The 12,567-nt window shown below is 47.2% G+C and overlaps 1 protein-coding gene across 7 annotated transcripts in view; it reads right to left on the bottom strand.

Annotated features, from left to right (window-relative positions):
* Positions 1 to 1,073: 1,073 nt before the first annotated feature.
* The window catches only part of OTOA (otoancorin), a 61,331-nt gene continuing 49,837 nt past the window's right edge, over positions 1,074 to 12,567 (bottom strand). For 6 of the 7 annotated variants that reach the window (XM_028090391.1, XM_028090392.1, XM_088029029.1 and 3 more), the window contains 5 exons: positions 9,165 to 9,307; positions 8,806 to 8,942; positions 8,157 to 8,254; positions 4,960 to 5,155; positions 1,074 to 1,931 (listed from right to left, as the gene is read on the bottom strand). In XM_028090391.1, coding sequence (XP_027946192.1) covers positions 1,861 to 1,931; positions 4,960 to 5,155; positions 8,157 to 8,254; positions 8,806 to 8,942; positions 9,165 to 9,307 — 645 coding nt within the window. In that variant the 3' untranslated portion in view covers positions 1,074 to 1,860. Of the gene's footprint in view, positions 1,932 to 4,959; positions 5,156 to 8,156; positions 8,255 to 8,805; positions 8,943 to 9,164; positions 9,308 to 12,567 lie in introns of those variants that run through there. The other variant, XM_028090396.2, reaches the window with a different exon arrangement.

Here is a 12,567-nt window from a genome sequence, read left to right as displayed (position 1 = left end):
GATGTGGGGCACCTGAGTGGCTCAACTGGTTAAGCAGCCTACTCTTGATTTTGGCTCAGGTCATGATCTCAGGGTCCTGGGATCGAGCCCCATGTCGAGCCCCATATCGAGCCCCATGTCGGGCCCCATGCTCAGTAGGGAGTCTGCTTGAGGATTCTCTCTCCCTCTCCTTCTGCCCCTCCCCCTGCTCGAATGCACACTCATGCTCTCTCCCCCCTCTCTAAAATAAGTCAAGAAATATTTAAAAAGAAGAAGAAGAAGAAGAAGGGAAAGGTGAGGCACAAAACTTCATGACACTGGCAGCATGAAGTCTGACTCAAAGGGAAGTTGTCTTTATTGATGTTCCCCAGGAAAATCCAAGGCCAAAGGAAAAAGTGGGAACTGAGCTGGATCCAAGTCTGCTTGGACCCGATCAGAACCCGCACAGACCCATTCTCATGCAACCCCCGTCTCTGATCAGCCAGTCTGGCCCAGCTAAACTGGGCGGCTGGTGCTGTCAGTAACAAGATCAATGATCTGTGATTGAGAAGCAACATGAGCTGCCACTTCCCCGCCAACATTAACAAAGAACCAAGTCAGACCCTACATAGCACCTGCGGGGCCACACCTTCCATATGCCAGTATTTTGATGTTCTAGAATAACTGCATGTGACATCTGAAAATACACCAGTCTCTATAACACCTACCCATGCTGCTTTTTAAAATCCTCCCACCTCTTATGGAACGCCAGAGATGTTTGGGATTTCATGCAGGCTTTTCGTCTTATCTAGATGTCTATTGTGGACATGTGACCAGGAAGAGAACGCAGGGCATGCTGGTGGCAGAACACAAGTGCCCAGGATGCCTAACTTGCTACCTAAGGGAAGTCACGAGAAACAACTCTGGTTTTTGTTTTTGAGACGGTGTAACAGCCTGGGAGGTGGCAAAGTACACTTCCGTCCCCCTTTCCTGAGCTGAAGGCCAAGAGCATCCTGCAGATTTCCAGAAGGAACTCCATCCCTCCCAGCCTCCAAAAGGATTGGGCCAGTGGGCTGACTTTCCTCTGCTGGGCAATAATCACATGGGTGACTGACTTACAATGTGTATTTTCTTTTATTTCAACACATCCCCAAAGCCCAGAACAACTTAAACCCAGAAGAGCCACCAATTTCGTCAAAAAAGGAATTTTTTGAAAGCTTAACTGATAACTCCACGACCATTCATTCAGCTGACTCCCAAGAAATGGAAGGCATCTGGAAAATGTATTTAAAAATTGATTTAACGTTGAGCCGTGTTAAATGTTTTAATTTCCAAGCAATGCAAGACCCACCGAACATCAATTAGACCCAGCAATCAGGCAGGAATATTGGCTTCTGTTGAGGGATTCATTTATTTCAGCTCTACTAAATATCTAAGAAGGAGAAATCCAATGCAGCCTATAGCTCCAAGGGAGGGACGTTAAGCCAGAGAAGAAGCCAGATCAGACCCCGGCTAAAATGGTGCCTTTGCCAACACCTGCCACCCCCTGACATCTCTCTCTGGAGGGAGGGCAGTGACTTGTACATATTGTCCTCATGCTGTTGACAGAAAACACCCTTCCCTCCCCACAGTTTCTCTGTCCCCAAGCTAGAAAGCAAGAGAGGCTGAAACAGGGCAGAGAATGGCTCTCTGCTGAGGATACAGGCCAGCTTAAGAACTTTTTAGGATCATTTTTAATAATTATTCTTCCTTTCAGTGCCTTTTAAATTTCCAGGTCCTGGGGACTCCCTGCCCCAGTGGAGGCTGTGGGCGGGGGTAGGGGGTCTCACAGTCTGCAGTGCCTCTGTTTCCACACGCCGGGGCCCACTGCTTGGGCACTGAAGGGCCATGTGCACGCGCCGCTCACCACACGGTCTTGTGCAGGAGAACCAGCAGAGGACAGCCAAGCCAAGGACCCCAGGTGACAGGGCCTCCTAGAAGGAGACAGGAGTGCACACGAGGTCTCAGCAGCCCTCGGAGGGCAGACACAGCATCCCCAGCTCCCTGGGTCTCCTTCTGGACCACTCCCTTGATCTCCCAGAATGCTGTTTGCTCTTCTCAGACACGGGAATAATGACCCCAAAGCAGGGGGCGTGGAAGGGGGCTGCCACAGGGGAGTAAAAATTAAATGACATTGTGTGAATCAGCTTGTACCAGAGCTGCCTTAATCATAAGAGTCACTGGGGAGATTGTTAAAAATGCAAATTCCAGGGGGCGCTTGGCTGGCTCAGGTCCTGATCTCGGGGTCCTAGCATCGAGCCCACTTTGGGCTCCCTGCTCAGTGGGGACTCTGCTTCTCCCTTTCCCTCTGCCCCTCCCTCCTGCCCCTGCTCATGCTCTCTCCCACTCACAGGCGCTCTCGCTCTCTCAAATAAATAAAATCTTAGAAAAAAATGCAAATTCCAGGATCCTCCCCTGGAGATTGTGATTGAGCAAGCTTGGGATGAGGCCCCAGGAATCTGTATTTGAAAGATTCCTCCCAGGTGATCCTGATAATGAAGTAAGTTTGGGAAACAAGAGATTAAGGGCCTCACTGATAGGAAGGGCCTGTGGAGTGAAGGGAAGGAGAAGGCATCTGGGGTCCTACAGGGACACCACTTTCTGACACTGCTGGTTCAAGGGAAAACTGGTCCTGCCTCTCTCCAGGGGATTTGGTGATATCCAACAAAATTACAAATGCATGCACCCTCTAACCCAGCAATCCCACTTGGAAGATTTTATCCTGCAGATATACTCAAACAGATGCAAATGGTAAGAGGTTATCCCCTGAAGCCTTGTTTGTAATAGTTAAAAAACAAACAAACAAACAAACAAACAAACAAAAACGTAAAAATCCTTCTGTAGACATCTGGTTAAATACACTTATGGTGTAGCCAGAAAACCAACAATTGCAAGGCTACTATGTACAGATACAGAACTGTCTCCAAAATATATTGTTAGATGAGATATGCAAGGTGCAGAACAAAGGGTATAACATCCTTTTTATAAAAGTGCAGAGATAATCTATGGATAGGTATAGACTATCCCTGGACAAATACACAAGAAGCTGGTAACATTACTTGCCTCTGGGGAAGGAATGGGTGACGAGGGGACAGGGGACAGACAGACGGAGACATCACGCTGCATTCCTTTCCAGCCCTTACATAGTTTGAATCTTGCGCATTCTCTTCTGTGTGTTATATAATACACACAAAACACAATATTTAAAAATAATTTTTAAATGGGGGCACCTGGGTGGCTCAGTTAGTTAGGTGTCCAACTCTCTCTCTTTTTTTTAAAGATTTTATTTATTTATTTGACAGAGAGAGGGAGACAGCGAGAGAGGGAACACAAGCAGTGGGAGTGGGAGAGGGAGAAGCAGGCTTCCCGCCGAGCAGGGAGCCTGATGCGGGGCTCGATCCCAGGACCCTGGGATCATGACCTGAGCCGAAGGCAGACGCTTAACCAAATGAGCCACCCAGGCGTCCCAGGTGTCCAACTCTTGATTGCAACTCATGTCATGATTGCAGGGCCATGAGATTGAGCCCCGCATCAGGCTCTGCACTGGGTGTGGAGCCTGCTTAAGATTCTCTCTCTCTCCCCCTCGGCCCCTCCCTCCCACTCCCCACCTCCACTCAGCTCTCTCTAAAACAAAAAATTTAAATGCATATTATACTTCAATGAAAAGTTTTTAAAATAATAATAGTAAATCAGGGGCGCCTGGGTGGCTAAGTCAGCTAAGCATCTGACTCTTTGATTTCAGCTTAGGTCATGATCTCAGGGTCATGGAATCGAACCCTGCATTGGGCTCCAAGCTCAGTGGGGAGTCAGCTTGGGATTCTCTCCCTCTCCCTCTGCCCCTCTCCCCCCAACTCAAATAAATAAATCTTTAAAAAAAAATAACAATAATAGTAAATCAAAGGTGCCACCTCTGGCCACTCGTGGCTGCACAAATTGGGAATTCCCCTGTTCTCCAACCCCAAGGGAAGGCTGGGGCAGACGGAGGGAGATACGCACATCAGGAGAAGGTAGAGTGGAGGTTTTGAGCACCAAGTTCTTTTTGCTCACTGGGTATTTGCTCTCATTGCTCTCTCTACCTGGGACACTCAGCCCCATGGGGCTGAGTCCATATTCTCCTCAACCTGGGCTGCAGTCTAGACATTACTGTCTTTGGGAAGTTTCCATGGCCGCTCCCTGAACCCCCAAGCCTAGGTCAGCTGTCTCGCCCATGTGTTCCCTGTCACAGCGCCTGTCATACTGCCTCATGGTCGCCGGGCTAGGTATGCCTTCCCTCACCCCCATGCTGCACTGAGAGCTTAGCGAGCACCAAGGACACATCTGCCTTGGTCACTGCTGTCTCCCCAGAGCCCAACACCACGGCTCGTCCAAAGATGGTGCTCACTAATGATAGAAGGGGTCACAAAGAAGTGACGGGGGTAAGGAAGAGAGGACCAACCCTCTTATCCTAGCTCGGCCCTAGTCACCATCACCTCCTTCTGCCTCCTTTCTTCCCCGGTCTTCCAGGATGTGAAATCACCTTGTTCATTTACAAGACAGCCTTACCTGTCTTCTCACCTCTGTACTCCCAGCTCCTGCTGCAGGCCTGACATATAGTAGGTGCCCAATATATACCAGTTGAATTTATTAATTAATACTGGTTAGTGAGAAGGAGGTAGGATGCAAGGGAACCGCTGAAATGCATTTACCCCCGAGAGAATCTGATTCAACGAGTTTGGGTGGGGTCCACGAAACCGGCTGTTTTACAAGTTCCCCCAGGTGACTTGAAAGCACAGCCAGAGTTGAGCGTCATTTACATACGCTTGGTTGGGACTTTGGATTTTCCTCTAAATGCAGTCTCCGAAGACTGTGAGACCCCGCTCTGAATCTTTAGGACCCTCCCCGCCCAAGGCCGGGCAGGGCGGTACTCAGGGACAGGGAAGGGGGCTAGGGGTGGGGGCCCGGGCAGAGGGTTGTCCCGCTCACCAGGAGGAGAACCAGAGGAGGGGGTCCAGGTGGGACTGGCGCTTGGGGGCGTGTCCAGCCAGGAGCGAGTGTTGGCGCCATCTAGCGCCCGCTGGAGGCTCTGCAGCTGCAACATGCTGAGCTGCCGGCGCTGGGCTGGGGTCACCGCCGCGGCGTTCTCAGGGCCCAACGAGGCGATCTGCTCCATGGACAGCTCCTGCAGCGGAGAAAGGGGACAGCGCCCTCAGGGGGAGGCCCTCGGGGGGGTGCTCTCCGCGGCCTTCCCAAACCTCGGTCATCCGCCCAGGGCCCGCACAACTTTGCCATACCCATGTACCATTTATGCTCTTCTTGAGATTTTTCCTTAAAATCACATCGCTCTTTTCACTACTAGAATACATTTATTTTTTAAATGGAAAATTTTAGGTGGAAATTTCCAAAAATGGAAGACCAAAGTGATTTGCCATCAGTAATCATTAACAATAAGCCAAAAGAAATGAACATTATTGAATTTGAGCGGGCTTTGTTGGCCAACAATGTCTGAACCCAAGGCCTCTTAAAAAATAATCAAGAAGAGGAGACTTGAAGTGTTATAGAGGGTTAAAGACACTTCAGCTCCAAACTGAGACTTCCTCATTGAAGTAATCAGCATCAAAGGAGAGTTGGAAAGAAAGTCATGATTTTCTCACTGTGTGACTTAATGTTGTTTAATTCAGCACGAGGTGCTTCCCCCAGGTTTCAAGTCCCCCACCTGAGAAACCCTGGCATAGAGGAGAAAACACAAGCCTAAGGCCAAAGATCTGAATCTGTGTCCCAGCTCTGCCACATACTAGCTGTGTGACCTCGAGCAAATTTCACAGCCTCTCTGGGCTTTTGGACTAGATGTGGGATGGCGCCAAGAACTCCTCTCCTGTGTGGATTCTGATCCTCTGGCATGACTGCCTGCGCACCCTGTGGGTGAGCCCTGCGACGGCTAGGTGGTGGAAAGATGTGGTAATCTATTAGTGACGTCTGCCATGGCCACTGCAAGTGGGAACTTCTGCCAAGTACACTTATGTCTTTGAGGACCCTGAACAAGATGTTGACTGAAGCTGCTTCTAGCTCAGAGGACTTGGTGGCTAGTTCCAGAGGGTCTGGAATGAGATGGGATGGCAGATGAGATGGCAGGATTCTGAATTTGTAGAGAGGCATCTAAAATCATGCTGCTTACTTTCTAAGGGCCCCAAAGATTCTGGGAAAGGGGTTATATTTTTTATTTCCTCCTTCACCCTCTTTTTATTCCCTGTCTAGGGAGATGCTTCCCCTGCTTAGAACCCTTCCCTGCCCCCCACCTCCAGGACACAGTTCCAGTTCCTGAATGTGGCAATGGGGCCCTCAAGCTTTGGGCCAAGCCCACCTGTCCAGTTGCCTCCCATCGGCACTCTTCGCTACAGAAGAATGAGCACCCGTATTTGCAGCCCCCAGGGGGCAGCACCTCTGCTATGTACTTCCTTCTGCCTGGAGCGCTATTCCTCCCTCCAACCTAGCTAACCTGTCATGCAAGGTCAGCATCACCTCTCCCCGCCCCCCCCAACACACACACAACACAGGTACTCTTCTGGCTTACACCTTCCATCTACCGTTAACACAGTCCGTATTCTATAAATTATCTATTTTTTCCAACCTGGCGGACTTGCAACCCACCAGCCAGACGGAATCTCTAGGCCCACTGGACTGTGTGCTTTAAAAAAAATAAATTCGAAGTGGTTGCCAACATTTGATTATCAGCAGGTTTCACATGAAAATGGAGACCTCTGGAATCGTAAATAAAATAATAATAAAAAGATAAAAGGAAGATCTAGCAATACTGGGCCCACATTGTCACACTGCGCTGATGTGCCAGAGATGAGAAGCAGCTTCCCCATTCAGGGCTAAGTTTATTCACCTTGGACTCTACCCAGGCCACAGGCCACTGCACTGTCTTATGTTACTCCTAAAGCCCTGAAGCGCTAGGTTATACCTTTTCACCAGTGCGTCCCCAGGTGCACCTAGAAATTTCTGAAAAAGACAAATCCCTGAACAAGGAAACAACCACAAAGTGCACTCCAAACAAAACCAAGGGAAAGTGCTCAGCAACATGCCAGCATCCAGAACCAAGCCACCTCTGCCCTGCAGAAACCCCCAGAAGGGCAGCTCTGAAGCCTTCAGGACTACTATTTATTTCCCCCCAAACAGCTATTTCACCTACTCTGTGCTGGAAACTGTCCTGTGTTGTGAAGTCGTTCAAGGTGGGCTATCCATCTTGAAATGAACCAGTGATGTGGCATCACGGGCGTCTGTCCAACCTCATTTGTGTGTCTTCCACAGTGGTGGTGAATAGAATTTATTTCCAAGTTACCCAGCAAGTGAGAACACCAGGGCCACTCCTTATCAGAGCAGACTGCAGTCCCCACCAAACACTCCCCTAAGCTCGTATGGGGACACAAGGCCCTGCCTACCCTGTTTCCCTAACATCAGCTGATCCAATGCCACCTCCTCAATTTCATCTATAGCCATTTCTCATCTGTCCTGTTGAGGTTTTCTCAATACTTTTCTTTAAATCAACTAAAATATGTTTACTTCAATCAATTTAAAAAGGAAATGTTATACAGGTCCATAATTCCTCATCGGCCATTCTGAAGTCCAAAAAAATCTCAGAACTGAATGTTTTTCCCAAAGTTTAAGACAAACTTATATGCCTGCAAAACCTTGAATTGATGTAAGGCCATTTATAGTCTCTATTTATTCCAATTAGTGTGGCATCACTGACTTCTTCGCAGAAACATTAATGTATAAGGTGCTTCCTCAGACACTGCTGAGGGTGTTAAATTACATACTGGAGTTTCACAGAGTTATCTTTTTAAAATCTGGAAAATTCTGAATTCTGAAATGTATCTGTTCCCAAGGGTTCTAGACAAAGAAATATGACTCTGTCATACCATCATAAATAGAAAATCAATACCTTGCTATGAAGAGAGGCCAACCATAAAAATAAATACAAATTAAAACATAAAATTTTAAGGAAAAAATGTGTTTAAACCTAAAATTATCTTGTGACCCATTCATTGTTGGCATACACCTCTCCTCTGGCCCTATCAGCAGAAATCTGGTTGCAAGGCTCTAGAATCCAAGGCCTGCCATCTGTCTCTGATTTGAAATGGAGTCAAGCTCCTATTCTCCTTGAAGAACTGAGTACCTACTTTGAATATCTCATCAGGAAGGCATTTGATTGCTGATGGCTGGAAATACGGCATCAAATCCTTGTCCAGCATTTGTAGCTCTTCCTTCGTTAATCCAGCTGGGGAGAAAAAGGCATCACGAGGGTTTAGTTCAAGACATCGGAACTCCACTTGTTTTATTAATGGTGCTACATAATGTACAGATCTGTGTGTTCTAGGCAAGCGTCATTCCTTACAAAAAGCCTTGAAAATCACACTGGAGAATTAAGTTCCCTTAATCAACTCTGATAAAAAAAAGAAAAGAAAAAGAAAAATTGGGTCACATCAGCCCTGATTGGTCTCCTACAATGAAAAGTAGGCCCAGAAGGAGCTTCACTTTATGCAATTTCAGATTGTGTATAAAACTATTTAGAAGTCAATTAAATCACATCCTAAACCACTTTAGTGTACACAAGAACCACAAAGAGAGCTTGTTTAAAGAGCAAATTTGTAGACCCCCCTCTGCAACCTCAAGTCATGAATCTAGATTTTACTATAACTTTACAGATGTTCACTACGTACAGCCAAGGATTCTTTTATTGTTATTGTTATTATTATTTTTTTTTTTTTTTGCTTTTGTCTCCAGATTTCAGGTTGGAAAGGGAGAGGAGGCATGCTCGAGGTGTCTTACCTGCAATAGTCCCAAGTTCCTGCAGGACAGAGCTGGACCATTTGGTGGGATCCCCAAATACAACTTCTGCCTTCCTCTTAAACTCGGCCAAGACACGGGTGCTACAGAGCAGGGTCCCGATTCTGGCCACCACCACCCTGGTTAAGAGGGAAGGATACAGTGTAAGCCTGGGAGACTCTCCAGACACGACAGGTGTGCAGAAGGTAGGTAGGCTCAGCATCCAGAAAGGATCCAGCTGATTCCACTCCTCATTTTAACCCAGAAAGGGGGCAAGGCATCAGGAAGCAAAAGACATCTTGCTGAATGAATGAACTGGCCAATCAATCATTTGCCATTTTGAACACTACTGGTTTGGATACCTGAATTCTGAGATCTTTATGAGTGAGATTTCGGTGACGTTCATAGTACACAGGGCTGTACCAAGTCCTACTAAGTGGAAGCTCTTCAGATCCTGGATACTGTAGCCTGAATCCTCCAGGAACCCTTGCAGAATAGATTTAGCCTAGAAAAATAAGGAAGGATAAAAGAGGAACTATCCAGGGATGATGAAAACCCCAAGGCTTGAGGGAATAACTGAGCTACAGCAGTAGCTTACCAACCAATCCCCGATTTACTCCTCTGGACGCACCCCCCATTCCAAACCATCCTAGCCACTGCCTCCAGGTTCATGTCCCTAAGGTGCTGCTTCTAGTGAGTATGTCCCCTCATCCACAGAGGTGTGTTTTGGCAGTGAAACTCTTGTACCCTTCACCAGCACTAAAGGAACTGTATCCTGTGTCTGTGTCTGCTAGCTTATTTTCTTCAGTCACTCATGACCTTCAGATAGTTTGCTCATTTGAGTTCTCCTGCATCAGGATCCAAACTTCTCCATCATGTTTCCAGAACTTCCTTTTTTAAAGATTTTACTTACTTATTTGACATAGAGAGAGAGCCAGAGAGCACAGGGGGGGGCGGGGGGGGTCAGCAGAGGGAGCAGAAGCAGGCTCCCCACTGAGTAGGGAGCCTGAGGTGGGACTTGATCCCAGGACCCAAGGATCATGACCTGAGCTGAAGGCAGATGCTTAACCAGCTGAGCCACCCAGGCACCCTGAGACTCCAGAACTTTCTGACAAAACCTTTTAATAGTCTGCTTTTTTGCCTTTGCTCAAATCAGTCCCTCCATCTTTAATGCGCGTCCTGCCTTCCCAACTGTTAAAATCCAACCTTCGGGGCGCCTGGGTGGCTCAGTTGTTAAGCATTTGCCTTCAGCTCAGGTCATGATCCCAGAGCCCTGGGATGGAGCCCCACGCGCTCCCAGCTCTGCGGGAAGCCTGCTTCTCCCTCTCCCACTGCCCCTGTGTCTCTGTGTCAAATAAATAAATAAAATCTTTACAAAAAAATAAAATAAAATCCAACCATTTTTTTATTTCGGGGGTTCAAGTCAAATGTCACTTTCTTTATGAAGTCTTCCCTCATGATCTCAACCACAGTTAATTTTTCTTTCTCTAAAGTCCTACTTTAATAGGTTTATCCCTCTCTCTTCAATTCCAGAGAATAGTATAACAAATGGTTTGGTATTGAAAACCACAGAGGGATCTCTTCAGTGAGCTTTAAGGGGGTTGCTGTATAGGGTCCCTGAAATTCTTGCACAGTAGCCATTCATTGTTCATGACTTTCCCTGGAGAGGTACCCCTCCCACTCTTACTTCACGTGGTTCAGGTGGAGCTAACTGCCTTCTGAGTTCCAGGGGGGGATGCTATGGCCCAGTCCTGACTAGTCAAGTCATCTCTTAGCCTGGCTGCCATGATGTGTTCTAGATGGGCCTGTGATCCAGTGAAAACCAGCCAGGACTTTGACTGGAATAATTAGGGATGTCCTAATTGAAATAGGGAAGTAAGACAGCCTTCTTTATCTGGAAGGAGAACATTCTTTACTCTGGACTGGGCCTTGGAAGGATAAACACCTGGATCTGCTAGAATTCACCGCCTGCAAAGAGCCTGCCTCTAACTGAAGCCAACACAAAGGAAAGCAGTGTCAAAATGGTGACAGATAGATGCCTGACCATAGTGTTGAAGATCTGGATCCAGCCACACCTGAACTCTACACTTGAACTTTTCAGTTATGGGAGCCAATAAATTTCTTTGCCTGGTCAAGGCACTTTGAGTTGTTTTTCCTGCCACCTGTAACGAAATGAACCCTGATTCATTTGAACTACCTATGTTGGACCCGAGGAAGGATTCAAGTCAATCCTTTGGAGGTGAACTGTATAATAAAGTCTGGATCCCTCAGTGCTCATAGGGGCAGGTGCAAAAGAGGACAAGAGCTCACAAGGCAAAGATGGGGAGGAGACATCCAAGGACAAACATCTGAGTGGGAGTGAGGGTCACAGGGATCCAGTGAGTCTTCCCACCTCGTTTTACCAGAAGTTCATGCCATCACACAGTAAGAATCATTACAGTGTTGAGAGGAAGTGTTGGCAAAGATTGGGAAATGTTGCACTGGGTTTCCACTTTTCATGTCTGTTGCCTCCCTATCCCCCAGGTCTGTCTAAATGCTACCTCACCAGAGAAGACTGCCTGATTCCCCGACCTCAAACAGCCTCCCTCCCTATTTCCCTGAACACTTTGCCCATTTTCTGTTATCAATTATCACAATTTTAAGGCATTTTTCACTGTGCTCAGGTTTTTTGTCTTGTATCACCAAGTAGAATCCCCAGAGACACACAATGTATCCAGCTAGTTCATCAATGTACCCCTACCACTTGGCACGATGCCTGGCACACAGTTCAGTCCGATAAGGACTTTTTAAATGAATGAATGAATATCTGAGTGAGTGATCTATAGAGTTATAGGCAATATATGCTCTTTTGAAGTGGCATCAGATTGCTGCTTTCACATGATGGATTGGCTTCAGGGAGATTGTGATTATAAAACTCGCAGGTTCCATAGGGGAGTTTTGGTAATATCACACTCAGACTTAAATGTCTCTGAATGGGAATGTACGTCCAAAATAATAATAGCTAATATTTACCGAATGTTTGCATGGGGAGCACTTTACATATACCATCTCATCTAGCCCTCACAACTACCCTGTGAAGTACTTTTTTTAAAGATTTTATTTATTTGGGGCACCTGGGTGGCTCAGTCGCTTAAGTGTCTGCCTTTGGCTCAGGTCGTGATCCCAGGATCCTGGGATTGAGTCCTGCATCGGGCTCTCTGCTCCCTGGGGAGTCTGCTTCTTCCTCTCATGCTCATGCTCATGCTCACTCTCTCTCTCTCTCACAAAACTAAAATCTTAAAAGAAATCATCCTCAAAAAAAAAAAAGATTTTACTTATTTGTCAGAGAGAGAGAAAGAGAGAGCACAACCAGGGGGAGAGGCAGAGGGAGAAGCAGGCTTCCCGCTGATCAAGGAGCCCAATGCGGGGCTCAATCCCAGGACCCTGGGATCATGACCCGAGCCGAAGGCAGATGCTCAACCAGCTGAGCCACCCAGGCGCCCCAACCCTGTGAAGTATTAATATTATTCTCATTCTCACAGATGAGGAAGCTGAGGCCCAGAGAGGTAAAGTTACTAAGCCCCATTGGCTACACAGCCGGCAAATAACTAAGATTAAAACCCAGGCATTCCGACTCCAGAGCTTGTACTCTTAGTGAAGATGTTTGGGTATGAAGAGAAGAGAGAGATTTGAGGCCGCTTTTGAACTTTTCCTATTAAGGCTTCACAATCAGGTGTCACTAGTTGACTCATAACAATTTGTGCTCCCCAACTATCAGGCGTGCCC

Source organism: Eumetopias jubatus, unplaced genomic scaffold, assembly GCF_037043125.1.
Source record: "Eumetopias jubatus isolate StellerSeaLion01/CBP00866 unplaced genomic scaffold, mEumJub1_p1.0 scaffold_12, whole genome shotgun sequence".
Lineage (NCBI taxonomy): Eukaryota > Metazoa > Chordata > Mammalia > Carnivora > Otariidae > Eumetopias > Eumetopias jubatus.
Note: the sequence above shows the minus strand (reverse complement) of the source record. Positions and strands in the feature narration are given on the sequence as shown.